This window comes from Theropithecus gelada, chromosome 9 (assembly GCF_003255815.1).
Source record: "Theropithecus gelada isolate Dixy chromosome 9, Tgel_1.0, whole genome shotgun sequence".
Lineage (NCBI taxonomy): Eukaryota > Metazoa > Chordata > Mammalia > Primates > Cercopithecidae > Theropithecus > Theropithecus gelada.
Genome location: NC_037677.1, coordinates 64,863,023 through 64,877,844, shown reverse-complemented (window position 1 = coordinate 64,877,844; position 14,822 = coordinate 64,863,023). Strand labels below are relative to the sequence as shown.

At 42.1% G+C, this 14,822-nt stretch overlaps 1 protein-coding gene across 1 annotated transcript in view; it reads left to right on the top strand.

The window, feature by feature from the left end:
- Positions 1 to 1,349: 1,349 nt before the first annotated feature.
- The window catches only part of VPS26A (VPS26, retromer complex component A), a 49,155-nt gene continuing 35,682 nt past the window's right edge, over positions 1,350 to 14,822 (top strand). The window contains exons 1-3 of the mRNA XM_025397839.1: positions 1,350 to 1,380; positions 1,492 to 2,104; positions 9,217 to 9,366. Coding sequence (XP_025253624.1) covers positions 2,102 to 2,104; positions 9,217 to 9,366 — 153 coding nt within the window. The 5' untranslated portion in view covers positions 1,350 to 1,380; positions 1,492 to 2,101. The remainder of the gene's footprint in view (positions 1,381 to 1,491; positions 2,105 to 9,216; positions 9,367 to 14,822) is intronic.

Below are 14,822 nucleotides of genomic sequence, written 5' to 3'. Positions count from 1 at the left end.
CACAGTTCAAATAGACAGCAATATCAGTATTACTATAGTTATTTCTTATTTTTATTTTTATTTATTTTTTTTTTTTGAGACGGAGTCTTGCTCTGTCCCCCTGGCTGGAGTGCAGTGGCGCGATCTCGGCTCACTGCAAGCTCCGCCTCCCGGGTTCCTGCCATTCTCCTGCCTCAGCCTCCCAAGTAGCTGGGACTACAGGCACCTGCCACCGCGCCCGGCTAATTTTTTGTATTTTTAGTAGAGACGGGGTTTCACCATGGTCTCGATCTGCTGACCTTGTGATCCGCCCGCCTCGGCCTCCCAAAGTGCTGGGATTACAGGCGTGAGCCACCGCGCCCGGCCTAGTTATTTATTTTTTGAGACGGATAGCGGGATCTCGGCTCACTGCAAACTCCGCCTCCCAGGTTTAAGTGATCCTCCTGACTCAGCCTACCGAGTAGCTGGGATTACAGACGTGCACCACCATGCCCAGCTGATTTTTGTATTTTTAGTAGAGACGGGGTTTCGCCATGTTGGCCAGGCTGGTCTCAAGCTCCTGACTTCAAGTGATCCGCCCGCCTCGGCCTCCCAAAGTGCTGGAATTACAGGCCTTGAGCCACCACGCCTGGCCCAAATATGTGCATTTAAAGCTACGAATTTTCCTTTTACACAGTGTCAGGGGCATTCCACAAATTTGATATGTTGTATTATTTTTATTTCAAATTATTTTTATTTTTATTATTTTTTATTTTTGAGACAGAGTCTTGCTCTGTCGCTCAGGCTGGAGTGCAGTGACTCTGTCGCGGGTCACTGCAACCTCCGCTTCCCGGGTTCAAGAGATACTCGTGCCTGACCTCAGGTGATCCGCCTGCCTTGGCCTCCCAAAGTGTTGGGATGACAAGTGTGAGCCTCCGTGCTCGGCCTCAACTTATTTTTAAATTTCCATTGATCTCTTCTTTGACCTAGAGATTTGGAATTATGTTGCTTGATTTCCAATATTTCCGGAAATTTCTGGCTTTTTTAGGTTGATTTCTAGTTTTAGTTCTATTGCGGTTACAGATGATACTCTGATTTCAATTCTCTCAAATTTGAGACTCACACTGAGGATTAAGTATAAAAAAATTTTTTTTGAGACCTGTTTTATGGCCTTGCCTCACAAGCTTGATTTTGTTAAGGTGGGGTAATTATAGTGCGTTCAGTGATGGATTTTTCTTCTGCTTTGGTTATGCATAGAGTGCACTGTGGCCCTTCAAATCCCACACGGTACTTTCCTCATCTGGAGGTCCTACAGGTTTACACTAGGGAGGAGGATCACAGTTCAGGCCAGCGTAGTCTTCAGTTGCACCGTGGGACTTTTGGGGGAACAGCTTTGCCCTCTCAGAACGGCTGGGCGGAACGGTGGGTTTGTGAGCCCTCCAGGCTCAGGGTGGGTCGCTCAGGGGCCATCTGGGGACTTTGGAAGCAATGAAAGTTGTATCCTAGGATTTTTTCTATTGGTCTTCTCTTCAGAGGCGAGAAAGCCAAGTTAAGAAAACCCAGACTCAGATGGAGGCGGAGCGGGGCTGTGTTCCGGCAAGGGGGCAGAACGCCTCGCCCTGGACGAAGAGAGCACATCTCTTACCAGGCCTAAGGAAGCAGGGGCTCCCATCTGCCTTGGCAACCCAGGGACCCAGCCAAGGAGAGCGCCTCCAGAAGAACCCTTCCTCTCCTCCTTCCTTCCAGCCGCTCAAACTTTCACAGGAACTGGGTGTGGCAAAGAGGCAAGACACGGAACAGCTAGTCCGCTGACCAAAGACAGGGCAAGGAGGAGCCCGCGAACCTGCGTCTGCCCGGGCCCCGCCCACTCGACGTCATTTTCCCGACCCTCCCCGCCCCCCGAAAGGTGGAGCCTAAGGCCCCGCCTCCAAGCGGCCTCTCCCCGCAGTCGGGCGGCCAGCAGGGCGGGGCGTGAGGCCGGGAGAGGGACGGGTGCGGGTGGAGGGGGAGAGGAAGGGAGTGGTCACGTGTGGCGGGCGGCCCGAGGTCACGTGACGGGGCGCCGGAGCGGAGGGAGCCGGGGCTGGGAGTTCTCCTGAGGGAAGAGGAGAGGAGTGGAGTGGACGCGGCGGCGGCGCTGACAATGGTGAGTGCGCGGCGGCCCGCGCGCTCGCCTCCCGCCCTCGCCCCGGAGCGCGCGGCGGGCTGGCCAACCGCGGGTCGGGCGTCGCCGGAGGAGGGGACGGGCGAGCAGGGCGGGGAGCGGGGTTAGGCCTGTCGGGCCACCCCTGGGTCTGGGAAAAGCGGGCGGCGCCACCTCTTCCCGGTCTCGGCAAGGCCCGAGCACCTACGGGCGGCGGCGGCGTGCTTTCCTGGCCATGTCGGAGCCTCTGCCCGCGTTCTTCGACCGCCTGTGGGTGGCTCTGCCTGGGGACTCGGACCCCGCCTCTGCGGGGGCTCGTCGCCGCCTCCCCTTCTTAGGTAGCCAGTGCCTGTTCTCCTCCCGGGCAGCCTCTCTTCCATCCAGATGGGGTGACCCGGGAGCCCCCCAGCTCCGGACTCTGCGGGGGACTTGGGCACTCAGTGTGTCACGAACTTGATAAACTGATATTTTAAAACCTGACTATGGTGACATTCTTTGATTTCATGACCCCAGTTGAGGCTTTCTGTTGACACTTGGAAAATAGAGAAAAATAAAAGGACGTTGGAATGGGGGACGTCTTTAACTCCAGAGACGCCCGTCTGGTGCCCGCCGTTTTAAGCATTGGCTCTCATTTCCGTCCCCAAGCTGTTTCTCTGAACTTAACGCTCTGGGTTGTTGAAACGGCCTGGGAAGCAGAGGAGGGAGAGGAATCAGTGCTCTCACCACAGTCCGTGGAAGCACTATCCTGGGCATAATGATATTTAGTTGGGTGTCGGCAGTCTCCTCTAGGTTAGATCTCATTTTACCCATTTTCTGGTAGTAGTCAATTCGCTTCATTTAGCGCCTACTGTATGCTGTCCTAATACTACCTGCTTTTCCCAAAGCTCACTGATTCAATAGACTGCTTGAGACTTTTGGCTAAAAGGCCAAGCCAGGAATGTATTTTAAAAGCTACTTTGAATAAATAACTTTTAAAATCAGTAATGGTGTTGCTTTCATTAAAAAAAAAAAAATCCAGACATTCATGTTAATTCTTAGAGCTTTTTTTCTTTCATTCAACAAATAGCTCAGGTGTGCCCAGGGGACTCGAGTAAAGTGGAAACAGCGCCTGCTCTCGTAACTTACAATGTAGGGAGAGATAAACATTTATTTGTGTAAATTATTTGTTTAACGTGGAAATTAGAATTGTGACAGTTGCTAAGAAGGAAGTATTGGGGGACCTTGCCTAGTCAGGGAGTTAGGGCAGGCCTCTTTAAATGAATATCATTTGAAAAGAAAACTTAAAAAGTCCTCCTATTTTTTGCTTACATTTGTAATTATTACTTTTAATATGCTTTTTTGAATTATGTTCATGAGCAGTTTATTTTTATTTTCAAGTTACTCCTCAAACTAAATTGTAAAACTTTAAAACATTGAAATGGGCACAGATGAATATATGTATGAAAATTTGCTGTTTCATTGCTTGTGTATGGGCTAAGTAAATGAATTGAGAGTCAGCCTTCCACTTCAGAAATGCAATGAGTTGCATTTCTTTACATCCAGTGGACTTGATGAAATTCCTTCAGTGAGGACTAAAAAGTTGCCTTTTTATGTATCTACGTGTATTTTTGCTAATTGGTAATGCTCAATATTGGGTTTACAAATTATATGAAAAATCTTAAATTAACCTAAAGTCAGTGATAGGAGGTTTAGACCAAGATTAGAAAACTGTAAAAACAATTGCTAGCATGTTTTTATAGTCACATATATTGCAGTCCAGTTATTTAAAAGCTCCTTAAGAGTTTTAACTTGCATATTCATAGTTAATCCTGAAAATTGCGATATTCCAAACGCGCCCTTGAAGATATCTTTACCAAAAGAAGTGAGTAGTATTTCTGCACTTATCTCACCGGGTGCGGTGGCTCACGCCTGTAATCCCAGCACTTTGGGAGGCCGAGGTGGGCGGATCACTTGAAGTCGGGAGTTTTGAGACCAGCCTAACCAACATGGCAAAACCCTATCTTGGCTACAAATACAAAAAAAAAAAAAATTGGCTAGGTGTGGTGGCGCATACCTGTAGTCTCGACTAAAAGTAAAAAAAGTAGGCGTGGTGGTGCGCGCCTGTAATCCCAGCTACTCAGGAGGCTGAGGCAGGAGAATCACTTGAACCCGGGAGGCGGAGGTTGCAGTGATCCGAGATCGCGCCACTGTACTCTCACTCTGCCTGGCGACAGAGTGAGACTCCGTCTCAAAAAAAAAAAATCTCAAAATTGAATTGCCATCTACATCATATCCTAACCCTCAACAAATTTCATTCTCTTTCCTTCTAGTCTTTACCAGTTTGACAGTTCTGTATTTTACTTCCTCTTTAACATATCAAAAGTATTAGAATTTGATTTACAATAATTAGAAAAATAATTTAATTTCATTACTCTATTTCAAATGACAGAAGTTGTCTTGGAAAAAACTTTGAAAGCAAGACTTTGGGTAGAGATCTTTCAACTCTTTCTAAAAGACAAGCTTTTTTCCTCAGTTATTTTTTCTTTTTGTTCTCTACCTGTAAATGTAAGATATCCACAATTTTCTGGAGGTGTTTTTTAGTAAGACTAGTTCTTTTATTATTATTATTATTTTTGAGATGGAGTCTCCCTCTGTTGCCCAGGCTGGAGTGCAGTGGCGTGATCTTGGCTCACTGCAACTTCCACCTCCCGAGTAGCTGGAACTACAGGAATGGGCCACCACACCCGGCCAATTTTTTTTTTTTTTTTATTTTTAGTGGAGATGGGTTTTGCCGTGTTGGCAAGGCTGGTCTCAAACTCCTGACCTCAAGTGATCTGCCCGCCTTGGCCTCCCAAAGTGTTGGGATTACAGGCGTGAGCCACTGTGCTCGGCCAACTAGTTCATTTTTGATGTGCTGAATGTTAACCCAATGCTGTATTCTCATGGAATAACTTGTTAAAGTGCAGTAATTTATTATTCAACCTATTACTTTTTTGCATATGCTATACCAGGCTTTTTAAAAATGCCTTTTGATTGCTTCCAATTTTAGTGTTTTGATTGTATTGAAAAATATCTTTTTTTTTTTTTTTTTTGAGACAAGCTCTTGCTCTGCTGCCCAGTCAGGAGTGGCTTACTGCAGCCTCCACCTCCTGGGTTCAGCCTCCCAAGTAGCTGGGACTGCAGGCACACACCACTAGGCTGGGCTAATTTAAAAAATTTTTGTAGATATGGGGGGTCTAGCTATATTGACCAGGCTGGTCTCGAACTTCTGGGCTTGAGTGATCCTCCTGCTTCAGTCTCCCAAAGTGCTAGGATTACAGGTGTGAGCCACTGTGTCCGGCTACTTTTTTTTTAATTGTGAAATATTTCTTGCATCCAGAAAATAATAGAGGGTAACACACAGTTTTTCACATATTTTTAATGGTTAGGAATTTAAAAATTTAAAGAATGGTGTCAAAACATTGTTGATAATTACATTGTTAGTTAATTGTGAAATTTTATAAAATGAACTTGGTTTATACTATTTTAATTAGTGGCAATTTTAGTTCTATTAACATTTTTTTTAACTTCAGTGATTTTATTTTATTTTTTCCAGACGGAGTCTTGCTCTGTCGCCCAGGCTGGAGTGCAGTGGCACGATCTTGGCTCACTGCAACTTCTGCCTCCTGGGTTCAAGCGATTCTCCTGCCTCCGCCTCCCAAGTAGCTGGAACTACAAGTGCATGCCAACATGTTCAGCAAATTTTTTCTATTTTTATTAGAGATGGGGTCTCACCATGTTAGTCAGGATGGTCTCGATCTCCTGACCTCGTGATCTGCCTGCCTCGGCCTCCCAAAGTGCTGGGATTATGGGCATGAGTCACCATGCCTGGCGATTTGATCTTTTAATGTCAGCTTTCAAATCCCAAGTGGAACTCTATGCGTGTTAAGTATATGCATGTGGAAAAAAGTTACAATATTTCCTTTTCTCTGTAAAACAATTTTTATAGTTTTCAAATTGCATTTTTCTTTTAAGTAGCTCTGGGAAGTGTCAGAAGGAATGAGAAAATTAATTTTAAGGCCAAGCAAGGTGGCTCATGCCTGTAATCCCAGCACTTTGGGAGGCTGAGGTGGGCGGATCACTTGAGCCCAGGAGTTTGTGCCTGGCCTGGGCCATGTGGCAGAAACCCTGTCTCTACAAAAAATATGAAAACGAGCCAGGTTTGGTGGTGAGCACCTGTAGTCCCAGCTACTTGGAAGGCTGAGGTGGGAGGCTTGCTTGAGCCCGGGAGGCGGAGGTTGCAGTCACCTGAGATCATACCACTGCATTCCAGTCTGGGTAACAGAGTGAGACTGTCTCTCAAAAAAAAAAAAAAAAAGAAATTAATTTTAATTTCTCCGTCGCTGTTTTATAACTCAAATGAGTTAATGTGGATGTCATATGGAAGGAGAGCTCATTCTTACTGCTCTCTCTGCCAATTAGCATTATCCTTCAATATAACCAATTTTGTTTTCCATCTAAAATAGACTGCTACTTGAAGATGTTGTCTTCTACCCTTTCGTGATTGCTCCTCCCACACAACCCCTCTACCCTGCTAGCTGAGCACATATTTGATTACTACTTGATTTTGAGCTGCTATACATTCTCATTTCTGTAGCCCTTAGGAGAAAATGTACTACAGTATTTCAAAATTTACCATTTTGAGGAAGTGTTTGGAGTATGGAAGCTACCTTGGAATGGACAGTGTGTGTGACCTATCACTGATGCTTTCCATTCTCTTTTTTTCTAAATTAGTTCAGAATAGTTTTCTGATTAAAATTAGTTTTCTGGTTAAAGTTTGAGTTTGTTATTTGTAATTTTGCCAGAAAAGATTAAAACATCTTGCCAAAAAGAAAGTTTTTTTTTTTTTTTTTGAAACGGAGTCTCACTGTCGCCAGGGCTGGAGTGCAGTGGCGTGATCTCAGCTCACTGCAACCTCCGCCTCCTGGGTGCAAGCGATTCTCCTGCCTCAGGAGTGCACCGCTACGCCCAGTTAATTTTTTGTATTTTTAGTAGAGACGGGCCATGTTGGCCAGGCTGCTCTCGAACTCCTGACCTCGTGATTTGCCCGCTTTGCCCGCCTTGGCCTCCCAAAGTGCTGGGATTACAGGCGCGAGCCACTGTGCCCGGCCTAAAAAGAAAATTTGCTGCATATGTCAAAAGTACTAATCTGGTAATTCTTTTAGTTGGTTTCTTAAAATTATCCCTTTTGTTAATATAGGATTTAGGAAAACATCATCTCATTTGAGTATAGTATCACCTTGTGCCCTATATAGCCACGAAGTAAGCTAACTTAAAGCAAAGTAATGACTCTCCTAAGTGGGGACAGAACTGAGGTTTAATATAAATTCCATCGACATAGTTTGCTACTGTACCAATGCTAATTTTCTCAGAAAGGCTAATGTTATCAACTGTTCCAGATTTCAGTTAATTTCTCTTGTATATTTATTTTCTGTTATTAGAATGGTATGTGTTTGTTCAAAATTAACATTCAACAGGTATTTTAATGCCTTCTGCTAAATGCCATACGCTGCCTTACATGAGCCTCATGGAGTTTACAGTTCAGTAGGAGAGTCAGGTACTAAATAAATAAGCCTTGTGAAACCGAAATTTGGAGAATCCAGTTTTGATTAGGAAGTCAAGGAAGGTCTCATGGATAGGGAGTCAAACTGAAACTCAAAGGGTGAATTAGTTTAAGAATACTTTGCTTGGCTCTAAGACAAGAAGAACACTAGCAAATTGCAACTGTTGAAGAAAGAACTCTGAATGTTGGAGGCTGAGTGGCTGGAGAGAAGAATAGTGTCAGATATATGTAGACCACATTAGAGAATACATTGTGTGTGTGTTTGTGTTTAAAATAACAATACGATCTCGGCTCACCGCAACCTCCACTTCTCGAGTTTAGGCGATTCTCCTGCCTCAGCCTCCCCAGTAGCTGGGATTACAGGCATGCGCCACCACACCCGGCTGATTTTGTATTTTTAGTAGAGATGGGGTTTCTCCATGTTGGTCAGGCTGGTCTTGAACTCCTACCTCAGGTGATCCACCTGCCTTGGCCTCCCAAAGTGCTGGGATTACAGGCGTGAGCCACCACCCCCGGCCAATTACAGGAAAATTTTCTTGCTTAAAAATGAATTATGGGACTTTTTCATTTTTTACATTTTAGGGTTTGACGTTTGAAAAATTGGCATACACATAACTTCAGAATTTTATCAATTATAAAAATGAGGCACACCTGTATTAGGTAAGAAACTAATTATAAATCAAAAGGGTTGTTGTAGTTCAGTGTTTTCTTTTATTATTTTCAGCTGTTGACATCTAAATAAAAATAACATTAGGAAAATTGCAAAAAAAAATAACAATTGAAGTAAAATAACTATGGAAAAGTACACGAATAGGTGTATAGCTTGATTAATTTTCACCAAGTGAAATGCCTCTGTCTCAAATGCTCAGATTAAAAAAACAGCCAGAACATTACTAGCAGCCAGAAGCTCCCTTTGTGCTGTCTTTCAGTCACTGCCTAACTTGTAATACCGTAATATACCTTACATGTTTTTTACTTACTATGTGAGTGGAGTTATACATACATTTTGTGTATTCCTTTTGTGTCTGACCTCTTTCAGTCAACATTATGTGTATGTGATTCATTCTTGTGTGTAGTTGTATCTTTTCTAATTCTATTGCTGTTTGGTGTTTCCATTTATATGAATATATACTAAAATGTGTGTATCTATTCTTCTGTTGATTGATATTTGGATGTTTCTATTTGGGGGTATTATGAATAACAGTTATGAATGCTCTTTTTTTTTTTGAGACAAATTCTTGCTCTGTTGCCCAGGCTAGAGTGCAGTGGTGCGATCTTGGCTCACTGCAACCTCTGCCTCCCGGATCCAAGTGATTCTCCTGCCTCAGCCTCCCGAGTAGCTCGGACTGCAGGCATGCACCACCATGCCCGACTAATTTTTGTATTACAGACAGGGTTTCACCACGTTGGGCAGGCTTGTCCCGAACTCCTGACCTCAAGTGATCTGCTGTAGGTCATAGGTAATTAAATTCAAATTATAAAATGTAGTGTCTGACTAAACATGATAATTATGACCATTTTCATTTTATTTCAGAGTTTTCTTGGAGGCTTTTTTGGTCCAATTTGTGAGATCGATATTGTTCTTAATGATGGGGAAACCAGGAAAATGGCAGAAATGAAAACTGAAGATGGCAAAGTAGAAAAACACTATCTCTTCTATGATGGAGAATCTGTTTCAGGAAAGGTAAATCTTTTGTTTGACAAAACTATCTAATTGTAAGATATCAGAATTAGTTACCAAAGTGGTTTGTGCTGTTTCTTAAATTTGAATAATTTTGTGAGGGAGAGAGATTTTTTTTTCCCCAAAGGTCAGCTAGAATATTTGATTGATTAGAACATAATCTTTCCTGCAAAGGAACGATTCTTACCCTGGAAGGGTTTCAAGGGAAGAGCCTCTAAATTTCATGCAGAATTTTCTGTTTAAGTCTCCTGTGTGGTTCATGAAAAAAAAAATTTTTTTTTCTGTTTGTGATTATGTGCTTCTGTCTAGTTTCAGACAGTTTCTCCAGATCAGAGCTGTAATTTGCCCAAAGTTTGTTTTCCCTTTAACATTAGGTTAGAGATTGAGAGTAATTCTCTGGTATAAGTTTCTAAAGGTTTTTTCACATTCTTTGTAACTCTCTGTACTGCTACTGTTGTGTCTGTTGATCTTATTTCTAGCTACTCTGTAGAGTACTTCAGTACTTTTGGGATGTGTCTATGCATGGTCAGATATGTTTATGACGCCTTCTATAAGGTTTCACTTTTTTCTCTTTTTCTTTATCCAGTAATGTATACGGTTTTTTGTTTGGGGTTTTTTGTTTGTTTTTTTTTTGTTGTTGTTGTTTTTGAAATAGAGTCTCACTCTGTTGCTCAAGCTGGAGTGCAGTGGTGTGATCATGGCTTACTGCAGCCTTGTACTCCTGGACTCAGGTGATTCTCCCACCTCATCCTCTGTGGTAACTGGGACTATAGGCACACACCACCACCTCAGCTAATTTTTGTGTTTTTTTGTAGAGATGGGGTTTCTCCATGTTGCCCAGGTTGGTCTTGAGCTTCTGGGCTCAAGCAACCCACCCACCTAGGCCTACAAAAGTGCTGGGATTACAGGTTTGAGCCACCACAGCTGGCTGATTATTCTTATATTTTAGGGAATATGATCAATACTTATTAGTGGTCAGTGATAGTGGAGAATGGTAATATTATAGACAAAAGCAAGCCACAAAACATTTGAAATAATTTTTAAAATAGAAAATACTAGGATTTTTCTCCCCTCCTTGTTCAGTTAATATATTCATGTGGTAGGCAGTTTTGGAAATAAAATATATATAGTCTCTTCATATAGAAATAATTCACTGTTAAAATTTGGGTATGTTTCCTCTAATATTTATGTATATGTAATATATTAAGCATACCTTTTCCTCTATTATTTGATATTTAAGCAGTTTCTGTTTTTCAGATGGCTTTCTTCATATCTTTGGTAATATGGACATCTGTATATATAAATTTTTCTCTAAATTTCTGTAGGACAAGATTATTTCCTTAGAATAGATTCTTGAAAGTGAGCTGCTAGGCCACAATTCATGAAATATCTGAAGGATCTTAATACACATTAATTTGGAAAATGAATTTGCATTAAATTACATGTCCACCTATGGGTCTTTTTCACTCAAGGCAGCACTGAATATGATCACTTTGTAATCTTTGCTATTTTGATAGGCAGAAACAATCTTATTATTTTAATTTGCATTTATTTAGTTACTAGAGAAATTGAACTTAGATTTACCAGCCATTTGAGGTTATTTTTTTTTTTTGGACTGCATTCTCTCTTCTGGTCCTTTGCCAGGTTACCTATTGGGGTCTTAGTGTTGAATCTGAAGTGAATTTTTTGGTTTTCAACTTAACTTGTATTCTTCCTTTTAAAAGATGGGAAAAGAAAAAGGCCAAGTGCAGTGGCTCACACCTTTAATCCCAGCACTTTGGGAGGCCGAGGAGGGAGGATCCCTTGAGCCCAGGAATTTGAGACCAGCCTGGGCAACATGGGGAGACCCTGTATCTGTCAAAAAAAAAAAAAAAAAAAATGGAGAAAAAGAGAGGCCTAAAGAAGAGCAGACAATCATCAAAAGGATGGAGCATGTCAAATGAAAGAAGAGTAAAAGTAGTAGTGTTTGGCCTATTGAAATGACTTGTTAATGGGCTGGGGGTATAGTAATACCAATCTAGATTTCTTTCTAGGGAGAGACAACCTAATATCTCAGATATTTCTTTTACAGATATGACATGTAACTATCTCTCCTGCTAATTTGTAAGCTCCTTAAGATCAGGGGATCAGAGTGTGCTTCTGTAGTCTCCATAACATACATGATGGTGTTGATTACATAATAGGCTTTCACTAAACATTTATTTGGTTTATTTACTGTTTTTAAGTCTTGTAGAGAATAGCCTCAGTCTAGTTGAAAGTAATCTTATGTCACCTGGACCAGTTGAAGTTCATGACTGATGTTTATGGGATAAAGGAAAGGGGGGATGTTTAAGGTAAAAATAAAGCTACTCCAGTGTGTTTTTTAAAAAGAATAGTTGGTGTTCAAATTACATTTTGATCCTAGGTATGGTGGCTAATGCCTGTAATCCCAGCTCTTTGGGAGGCTGAGGAGGGAGGATCGTTTGAGCCCAAGAGTTCAAGACCAGATTGGGCAATGTAGCAAGATCCCGTCTCTAACACTAAGTAAATAATTTTTTAAAAAATTACATTTTAGAGGCCGGGTGAGGTGGCTCACACCTGTAATCCCAGCACTTTGGGAGGCCAGGGCGGGCGAATCACTTGAGGTCAGGAGTTCAAGACCAGCCTGGCCAACATGATGAAACCCTGTCTCTACTAAAAATACAAAAATTAGTCTCATGTGGTGGCACACGCCTATAATCCCATCCACTCTGGAGTCTAAGGCAGGAGAATTGCTTGAACTTGGGAAGCAGAGGCTGCAGTGAGCTAAGATCGTGCCACTGCACTCCACCCTGGTTGACAGAGCAAGACCCTGTCTCCAAAAAAAAATAAAAAAATAAAAATAAAAATAAAAATTACATTTTGGAATTGCTAGAAATCATACGTAGACCTGATCAACTATATATGGCATTTTTTAAAATGATAAGATCTCTTATAGGTAAGTATTTTCAGTTCAAAAGTTACTGTATCTTGAATCTGTTCATTGGTCTGAGATTTTTTTCATTTTAAATGTTTTCATTGAAAAACAAAACACATGTAGAAAACCATCACAACAAAAATAAATTATTATAAGGCATATTTTCTTATAATCATCATCCAAGTCAAGAAGTAGTACTTTGCCAGCTACTCCATGTGTCCTGTCTCCATCACACTCCCATCCCCTCAAAAGTAACCACTGTACTGACTTTTATAGTAGCACTTTCTTGTGTTTCTTGTTTAGTCTTGCTCATTTAAGAAAAATTTGATATGGTTTTAAAATCTCTTTTAATCCCAGGTTCCCTCTTTATACCTTTCTTTAACTTATAATATCTGTTCAAGAACACTTTGATCATTTGAATTGTAGAGTTCTCTATGTTTGTGTATTCCTGGTAGTTATTACGTTTAAGTTGGCAGGTAGGTCCAGAGGCTTGAATCAGACTCAAGTTTGCTTCTGCTTTGATCAAGATCTTTGAAGATCTTTGATTCTTCGTCTTGCTGTGTCACCTGCTTCAGCCTCCTGAGTAGCTGGGATTACAGGCATGCGCCACCACACCCAGCTAATTTTTGTATTTTTATTTTTAGTAGAGAGGGGGTTTTACTATGTTGGGTCAGGCTGGTCTCGAACTCCTGACCTCGTGATCCACCTGCCTCGGCCTCCCAAAGTGCTGGGATTACAGGTGTGAGCCACCGCACCCAGCTTGTCTTTTTTCTTTTTTGCAACTGTTGATACTCAGTACCTAGGTTGATTTAACTCACTGGGAGTTGCAGAATGGTGATACTTTAAATTCTGTCATTTTGTTTTTACTTATTAGATGCAATACATTTATAAAGAGATGTTATCTATCTCTTGTGACCTAGTGGTACAGCTCATATAGAAAAAAGAATGCTTGACCTTTTTCCTTTTTTGGCTATTTATTTATTTAGAGACGGAGCCTCACTCTGTTGCCCAGGCTGGAGTGCAGTGGTGTGATCTCAGTTCACTGCAACCTCCATCTGCCGGATTCAAGTGATTCTCCTGCCTCAGCCTCCCAAGTAGCTGGGATTACAGGCATGTGCCACCATGCCCAGCTAATTTTTGTATTTTTAGTAGAGATGGTGTTTCACCATGTTCGTCAGGCTGGTCTTGAACTCCTGACCTTGGTATCCGCCTGCCTCAGCTCCCCAAAGTGCTGGGATTACAGGTGTGAGCCACCGCACCCGGCCTTTGACCTGTTTTAAAAAATAATAACTTGATTCCTTATCCTGCAAAGGTGTAAACTATTAGTTTTATTTCTCAATAACATTTATAAACTCATGATTTAAACATACTTGATGTTTATAAATATTGCCCTATTGAAGCTCCAGTTGTACAATCCTGTGTAACAAATTACCACAAACTTAGCAGCCTAAAATAACAAATTTATGTCTTAGGATTTTTGTGAGTTAGAAGTCCAGGTATGGGTTAGATGGGTCCTATGCTCAGGGACTTACCAGGTTAAAATCAATCCAAGGTTGCAGTCTCGTCTGAAGTTCAGGATTCTCTTCCAGGCTTACTGGTTTTTGGCAGAAATTTCCTTGTAGTGCTATTACTGATACCCTTGTTTCTTGTGCAGTTGGCTGTCTGCTCCTAGAGGTTGCCCTCAGATCTTTTTTTTTTTTTTTTTTTTTTTTTGAGACGGAGTCTCGCTCTGTCGCCCAGGCTGGAGTGCAGTGGCCGGATCTCAGCTCACTGCAAGCTCCGCCTCCCGGGTTCACGCCATTCTCCTGCCTCAGCCTCCCGAGTAGCTGGGACTACAGGCGCCCGCCACCTTGCCCGGCTAGTTTTTTGTATTTCTTAATAGAGACGGGGTTTCACCGTGTTAGCCAGGATGGTCTCGATCTCCTGACCTCGTGATCCACCCGTCTCGGCCTCCCAAAGTGCTGGGATTACAGGCTTGAGCCACCACGCCCGGCCTGCCCTCAGATCTTTACTGAGTGGCCCCTTTCTCTCAGTTTGTGTTATCTTCAAGGCCAGGAGGAGAACATCGCTCTGACATTCATCTTCTTTTAAAGAGCTTACCTGGTTTGATCAGTTCCAGCTAGGATAATCTCCCTTTTAATGAACTAAAAAAATCAACTGATTAGTAACCTCATCACAGGAGTGGTATCCTGTCACATTCACTGGACTCACCCACACTCAAGAGGATTATACAGATGTGCACACCATGGGATAGTAATATTGAGGGCTATCTTAGAATTCTGCCTACCACATTTGTATTGACTCTTATGTCTTTTGGACTTGGAGGCCCTAGGATCTTTCTTTTTTTAAAGGCGTATTGGGATATATATACACACACACACCCCATAAAAATTCACCTATTTTAAGTGTGCTTAAAATTTTTAGTAAATTTAGAGTTGTACAACCATCACCACTAATTCCAGAACATTTTCATTACTCCAGAAATTTTTTAAAATGCTGTACCATTAGCAGTCATTCTCCATTT